Here is an 8,306-nt window from a genome sequence, read left to right as displayed (position 1 = left end):
AAAAATGACTCTAATTTCTAATCGATAGAAAAGTGGCTTTTCCATGTCTTCTATATATTTTTTTATAAAATATAAAAATTTTATTTTTATAAAAATACTATTTTTTATTTTTTTAAAAAAAACTCCCATCAATAAAAAATATTTTTTATTTTTTTACCGCATTATTTTTTTTCGGGCGAAGCAAATGAGTAAAGGAACAAAATTATATTATTATGCTCATTTTTTATCGCATCGGACCGACGCGCGGTTACCTCAGTGGGTGGCTGGGGTGTACCGTGTAGTTGCTTTGTTCCCTGGGGAAACGTTTTGAAAGATCGGCAGCAAAGGCGCTTCCCTCTTTCCCTGCTTCCTCTCCTTCCTTGCGTCTTCTTCTCCTTGGGGTAAGGCAAGAGCAATGGTGACCACCAGAAAGAGAGCCGTGACCGCGGAGGTCCCGGCGAGCCCCGCGAAGAGGAGCGGGAGGGAGCCCCGGCGACGGAGCCCCTCCCTTCCTCTTTCTCCTCCACCCCTGGCGGCGGAGGGAGGCTCTGGATACGAGAAGTTCCGGGAGGAAAGGATAAAGGAGAACCTGGAGAGGATGCAGAGGCTGGGAATCCTCCAACTTAAGTCCCAGCTCGACCCGATCGTCCCCAGCGAACCCTCGAAGCGCCCCTACCATCAACGGAAGGTGGCCCAACCCTCCTCCGGCCTCGACAAGCCCCTCGCTCCGACCAGGCGCTCCTCTCGGTACATGAATACCATACCATTCTCTGCTCATGCCCTTCCCATCTCGACCACCCTAAATATGTACGTATTCCGTCTGCCTGCCACTGGTTAGGGGCATGGCAAGAGCTTCTCTCTCGCCGGCGCGGTGGGAAAGCCCTTGTAATTAGGACCACTGGACGGGTTTTGCTTCCAGTATTGTTGTCCCCTCCCTTGTTGCTTCTGATTTCTTCTTTCCTTCCTTTTCCTTTATTTCCTTTTTTTATATTCCATATTGTCTTCGTCCTTCATTTCTTGGTCTGGGCATCATTCTTTCCAACCCGTACCGTTTCCAGTTGATATGAACGTTTTCTACAGTCTGGTCTCGAATTTTTCACATTCCCTTTTTTTTCTTTTTAAGGACATTCATGAATAACTTCTTCTGGTCTCGGCAACTAGATTAGGAACAGTCATGGCTTCTGGTGATATAGATGATGGTTTAGCTAGTCGCTTGTTCCAGTCTTCTGTTGTACAGAAGTTAGCTCCGATTAGCTTCTTAGCAGGAGATGACGATTTGCTGACGACTTTTCTTTGTAGCTTGCAGCCCCTAATTCTGGTGCCCGCGAAGCTGTTTTGAAAACAGTAGTTGCCTGGTATAAAAATAAAAGTACAATGGTCATTGCTGGTTCCGTGATGATATCTGTACTACTTACTTTTAGCTTACCACGTGCTTTCCTTCTCCCTCGTTTTAATTATTTTTATTCATCTTTGCATTTTTGTATTTTCTGGCTATGTGGAGGTTGACCAGGATTAGATTTTTTTTTTTTATAGAAAAAAGGGATAAGTTATGAGAAACTGAAGGGCTCTAAATTCATGTACTTCATCGAGGTTGATGATCTTCTGCTTGTCTCTATGCTTTTTGTGTAGTAATGCTGGAGTAGGCTGTCTGCCTTACCTTTGGCTGGATATTATCTTTTGGAACACTGTCTGTGGTTCTTTTCTTGAACATTAATGGAAAACTTTTCTTCCTTCCTTGTTCCTGAAACATTTTAGGTTGCAAAATATAGCTCCAGTTAGCTATGCTGAGATCCACACAAAGAAGGACGAGAATCTAGTGAAAAATATGTCAGTTTTTCTTGAAAGAGGTGCAAATGAAGAGGTTTATGCAGATGAGCATGAGAAACTGTTAGGTACATGTGAGACAACTTGGACTCTCTTTGTAGATGGATATGGCAAGGATGGAAGGCGTATATATGATCAGATTAAGGGGAAGACATGTCATCAGTGCAGGTGAGCTTTTTGCATATGTTAATTATGATTAAATTCCTTTATAGCACTGGAGAGAATCGTCGCAAGTTTAACTTTTACCATTCTTTCCATGATGCGGAATTTATGAGCTAATCGTTGTTAAACATATTTACATTTTAGAATAATTTGTTGTTTTTTTCCTTGTTAATTTGTATTTTACTGCTAGCTAACAGAGATATTAGATAATTGAGCTTGCAAAATGATTGTTTAAGTGATAAATTCTAACTGGAAATGCTGATTGAGATTTGCTCAGAATTCACTGTCATTAGTGAGAAGCCACATTAAGAGTAGGACCTCGCACCAAATAAGAAATGTGCCTAGTCTGGTGCATAATCATCTCAGTTGTTGACACCAGAGAATGGAGACGAGAGGAGGTAGTCAACTGAGTTTCCAGATAAGCACTCTCACCCATGTGGAATCCACCATGAAAGGAGGATCTCAAGAGAGAGAATTTTCTCTTTGAATTTAAAATAGCAGTTATCATCATTCATCATAACATGATGCAGCAATTATATAGCTTGGAGTTTCATAGCTAATGGTATTTGTGCTGGCTCTAAAACCAGAGTCTAATCAGCTTATTTTGCCCCCAATATATTTTAGAAATATTCACATTTGGAATGTAAGGAACCACATCTTCATTATCCACCATTAACTAGGAAACAGTGAACAAGATAAATGGCTCCAGGAGATGCTTGGATATTTTATTTTTTTTACCCAGCCAGACACTTGGGAACACCTCCTGTGGTATAAATCTTCCCAGCTGGATGACAACTGCAAACTATGGGCTAGGACCGGTTTGTTATGCTTGGCTATATATAAGATGGAGGCAGGTGAGGCAGTCGAGTCTAGTATTGTTTTTGTAGGCGAGTGAGAAGCAAGCGAGAGTGCATAAGTTTATGCACTTATTCCTACTTCGAGCAACAAATTAATATTTAATTTATTAAAAATGGATGTTATTATATTTCATGACTTAATAATATCTGTATGTTTCTATTTTATGACTAGATACATAGTTTGACACTCTGTATCTGTCATTTCTTTCACTTTCTCCTGTGTACCAAAGTACTAAATGTTGCTTTTCTTCATTTGTGTATCACTTTTATGCAGACAAAAAACTCTTGGTTATCGTACACACTGCAGCAAGTGCAAGCTGGTCCAGGGACAGTTTTGTGGAGATTGTCTTTACATGAGGTGCATATTTTTAGTGTTCTAACCATAAGAAGATAGAACTAGTTTTCTACTGGGTACATATGGAAGTGGTTATTTTGTAAAAGCAAGTGACAACCTCCACCAATATTTGTATTATCGCAAATTTCTCTAAGTTGATACAAAAACTCTTTTGCTAACATTATAGTTGATTTCCATCTAAATTTCATTAAAATCTCTGACAGTTCTTGGTTTATTTGAGGTTTGCATCTTATCAAATATATAGATGTTTCTTTGTATCTTGCTTTCTTTTTCTATTTTCTAACAGTATATTTTTGTATTTACTCAAGTAAGACATGATGTTGAACTTTGCTCTGCTTTTTATCAGAATGCTGGTCTTACCCAGAACTTTTCAATTATTGAAACTTGAAGAAGTATTTATTGCAGAATTGCAAATTGGTCCATTGCAGTGACAAGTAATAATGTGCCAAGTGAAAAATCCCCTTTTTGCAAATTGTCACTCTTTTCTTGTCTCATCAAATTACACCTACATAAGCAATATGCATTTTTAATTTTTAAAGGGTTGATTATACAAAATCTACTCAACCATATGTACATTGTCCTAGTCCTTAAAACGGAAAAAGTCTTCACATTTTATTACATTATCTTACCATCAAAGTCTTCTTGAACTCTAACTTTGACCTTCAACAACTACTCAAGAAGACCCTCCTTGTTGGGTTTATCTTTGGTACCATACATAATTTAACTATCTCATAAAATTTTCCTTCATGTTATTGGAAACAATCAAATGCAAGCAAGAAAACAAGTACAAGTGTTATAATTTTTGTAATGATCACAAGACCTTCCAAAAGGTGGATCTCCAATTAACGGATCCTATTTTAATTACATTGACAACACATTTATCGCCCTTTCCTTTCTGGACAATAATTCAAGACAGCATCATATTGTGGTTTCTCTGTGAAATATTTTATCCCTTAAACCCAACTGTATGAGTAAATCCTTCCTTGTTCTCACTAAAATTGCACACATTCTCTTTTTAACTTTCAGCAGTTAGACTGACCAGCAGTTGAAATCAAAAGGAGCTTGCATGTAACCTACAACCAGAGATAATTGTTCCCACAAAGTCTTTTTTCGTAATGAGCAATTTAGATGCTTCCTCAACCAAAACTTTTAGATTTTTTATGTGCCCATTTGTGTTGTACATCTCTCATCATCCAATAAGCTCTTTTTTGAGTTTCCAACATCGATATAAACCATGGGTAGGATCTCAATTTTCACTATTTTTTATAAATGATTGAGCAAGGAAAAGTTCTCATTAGTTCACTTACTTGATATTAAGCCAAAATGGTTTCTAAAATATTTATTTCTCTCATATTTTGTTCTTCTACCATTTTCCATAGCTCTATAATACAATTCGTTACTTTTATTATACAGTAATATATGCAACTTTGTTCTTTTTTACGGTTCTATATATCCGTACTTATAGCTTTCCGTACCGTACGTACCGTACCATACTTGTATGGAACCAGTATGGAGTCTTGTATTATATCGACACTCGATGCGCCTCGCCGCCCCGTACCGTACCACATACCGATATTATAATAGGATGATACTGATATGGGATCTGGTATCGAGACGGCAAACCTTGTCCATACGATTATGTTGAATTGTTGATCTTCGTATCATCTGGCATTCGGCTGCTCTTCAAAATTTAAATTATATACACCAGTTAAGCAAGTGAAAATATTAATTATATTTCATATTTCGACTGTAATATCATCGTTCCAAGGAGTGCTTGTACGTTCCTCTCTTATTTGGTCAATTCTATGAATGGTCCTTTCTTTAATTCCATGGTTCATACTATTTCTTCATTTAACAACATTTTGAAATGTAAAGTTCTCTTCATCTTTTCACCATCTAAACTATTTTTTAATAATATTCAATCTTTTCCATTTCTTGTGCATCCAATGCGACATGTGTACTACATTTTCTCGTTTTAGAGCAGTCTTAAACAATAAATAGCCTCCTCACCCTCTTTGGAGCATAGCATGTAAAGTTCTATGAAGCACATCTTATCATAGTAACTAGCTTTCACACCTCCCTATGGATATTTTTGTTTTTAGGAGCACAAATTTTCAAGCTTTCAATTTCTAGTCTGCACCATTTTCAATTGATTGTCCGATCAACTTCTGCCTTCAATTGCCAACTCTTTTTAGACATGGATGTACCTTGACATGCCAAGCACATTCTTAGTGGTAATCTCAGTGCTATCGGTGCCACTTTCCTTATGATGATCCAAGCTCATATTTAGCTCCATTTTTGATAATTCAAAGTATCCACTCCTCATTTACTTGATCCACTTTCAGGTTCCATTCTTTCTCTCCTACAATTTGTTAAGAATGTAGTCTTTGTTTACCTTTTGGGGTTATCAAGTGATGCTGGGAGCAAGTTGTGAGTACTCAATTTGCTCTTACTACTTCACAACAACATGCTGATTTTAGCTAGTGAAACTCCCTCATTTGCTAATTATAGTTTCTCCATATTGTTCATAATTTCAAGAAGTTTGCAACTTAATGCATCTGATGAAACCTATCGCTCTTAAAATTACTAGATGTTAGCATCAAGGTTTGTTGTACCAGTAGCAGGGATGGTACAGATGTCCAACAATGTGGTGTGCTTCTAGTATGATTCCGTACCAAGCTAGAGCATACCAGAACCAGGTGGAGGGAGAGGGAGAGGGAAGGGAGAGAAAAGGAGAAAGAAAGAAGGAGAGAGGGGGGGCAGAGAGAGAGAGAGAGGACTACCGATAGATAACTGGCATCATCCATCATCGATGTCGGTTTCGTTGTTGGCATCAACAACAGTGGCGGTGAAAAGCTTTAAAAAAAATAACAACAAAGGATCATGAGCAATGGAGAGCTTATGCAAGGTGAGTGGGAATTCTAGAGTGGAATCAGACGGGTGGGGCAAGTTTTAAAGGTTATTAGGCTAGTTCAGCCCTCAAACTGCTTGGAACCAAGCAGTTCCGGACGGTTCAGCCCTATATTAGAAGGTTTGCGCTAGCTTAGTGCATTTACTGAACCGAGAGACCGAATTGCCCCGGTTCAGGCCTGATACTGTTAAGTACCATCTGAACTAGATGGTACAGTATGGTTTGGCATTCCATGGGTAACATGATTGTTTAATTAATGAGATGTCTAATCTATAAGAGCACGTGGGCACTTTTTCTTTTAGGCCCACCAATTGTAGATCTCACTGAACTTCACTAGTTCTTGTCTCCCAGACCCATCTCTGATGGTGTATGTTGAAGCCTTTTTTTTCTGTGCCCACCATATACTTCGAATGGTACTCCATGTGGATGTCCATGTCAATTCGTACATTCTCTCTTCTCAAGAAATCTGTCATCTGTCTAAGCAAGAAAATGAGCTCATTATGCACCATATTGACATGAAGAGATCTGGTTCTTGAAGACCCTGCCAACATATAAGTTGTGTCACAATCTAAGTAGATCCAAATTCAAATTTGTAATACTGAGCTTGCAGTCACTTTCAGAAGTATGAGGTAGGCCTAATTTAGGCTTCAAGTGAGATACTTTCTATGTCAGTGACAGTAAGCCACCATAGTGTTCCACTGTGATTTTATCTCACTTAGTAAAAATAAACCTATTCATATCATCAACCATCATTGCTTATGTTCATAAAAATGCAGATATGGTGAGCATGTCCTGGAAGTTAACAAGAATCCCAAATGGCTATGTCCAGTCTGTCGTGGAATTTGCAACTGCAGCCTCTGCCGAATCAAGAAGGGATGGGCTCCCACTGGCCCTCTCTACAAGAAAGTAAAAGTTGATGTTTCTCTTTCAATATTTCCTAAGGCTTCTAGGGTTCAAAATGAAGGCACTAGCAATTGTCATTCCAATTTTCTATACTGTGTCATGTGATCCAGTTCTATAATCTGATATTTCCAAATATGTTCAAATGCTTTAGCGTGTGAGTTGTCGGCATTACCTTAATTATCATTCCTGATATTTTTTATGCAGGTCTCAGAACTGGGGTTCAAGTCAGTAGCACATTATCTTATTCAAACTCGAAGGTCACAAACAGACTCGTGGGACTCAGAATCTGCCCAGCTAGTGCCTTTGAGAAATTCACCACAATTTGCTGATGCAGAAGACTCACCCCATCTGGAAAAGCCCCTGGATTTACAGGATGGCATGAAGTTGGTGTCCTATGGAAAGAACGGCAATGACTGCAGTGAGAATGGGGGACTGGATAGTTCAGAAATGCATATTGTTAGCAATATTGAAGAGGAAAATGTCATAAAGCTTAGAAGCAAGAGTAAGGAGGCAGAGGACTCAGAATATGCCCAGGAAGAATCTCCAGAAAAGTTAATGCTCCTTACCAATGCAAAAGACTCATCCCATCCCAAAAGGTCCTTGGAGGATGGTGTAAAGTTGGAACCTCATGAACAGAACAGTAATGACTTCAGGGAGAATAGTCAATTGAATGCTTCAGATCTGCGTACTGTAGGCAATATTGCTGTGGAAAGTGTTACGAAGCTTAGAAGCAAGAATAACAAGGCAAAGGAGCCAGCTGCATTTGTGAAAGCAAGCCCTGACTGTATTGCTGGCAGACTAAGGAAGCGCCCTGACAAGCCATGAAGATGTTTTCTTTTCTCATACTTCTTTGACAGGAAAAGGAATGCTTAACTAAATAGCTCATGTTTAAAGTCATTTAATGATGTCTGAAAGCCAGCTCATTTTGTAAAGGGTGTTTGTTTCTCGTAGTTGAAAGAATTTTAGGTTTTGGGGCTTGACTGATGGCCTCATTTTTGGCCATTTTGTTGGTTGAATGCATTTGGATGCAGGGAAAATCACCATTTTGTCGGTTGACTGCATTTTGTGAACTAAGCATGGTTGGTGAAATTACAAAGTTTGGTTTCTATGATCTGATTACTGATTATTTCATTCTTTTGTTGTGCCATCATGGTACTGCAGTTATAGATCTGAACCCTTGGGTTTGCCTCAGCTAATGCTAAGTGGATTCTAGGATGATATTGGTATTTGCAGGTTTTCAACTTTACCCAAGCATCATGAGTGCTTTGTACTCCTCACGCAGGTATAAATCGTAGTTCTTTTTTTGTTTGTTCAT

General features: G+C 38.7%; 1 protein-coding gene across 1 annotated transcript; it reads left to right on the top strand.

The window, feature by feature from the left end:
* The first annotated feature begins 280 nt into the window (after nucleotides 1-280).
* Nucleotides 281-8,052, top strand: LOC103707543 (cell division cycle-associated 7-like protein). Its single transcript, XM_008792074.3, has 5 exons — nucleotides 281-726; nucleotides 1,735-1,971; nucleotides 3,097-3,180; nucleotides 6,865-6,994; nucleotides 7,196-8,052. The coding sequence occupies exons 1-5, from the start codon at nucleotides 395-397 to the stop codon at nucleotides 7,814-7,816; spliced, it is 1,404 nt and encodes a 467-aa protein (XP_008790296.1). The 5' UTR covers nucleotides 281-394; the 3' UTR covers nucleotides 7,817-8,052.
* The last annotated feature ends 254 nt before the right edge of the window (nucleotides 8,053-8,306 follow it).

Source organism: Phoenix dactylifera, chromosome 6 (assembly GCF_009389715.1).
Source record: "Phoenix dactylifera cultivar Barhee BC4 chromosome 6, palm_55x_up_171113_PBpolish2nd_filt_p, whole genome shotgun sequence".
Taxonomy (NCBI): domain Eukaryota; kingdom Viridiplantae; phylum Streptophyta; class Magnoliopsida; order Arecales; family Arecaceae; genus Phoenix; species Phoenix dactylifera.
Note: the sequence above shows the minus strand (reverse complement) of the source record. Positions and strands in the feature narration are given on the sequence as shown.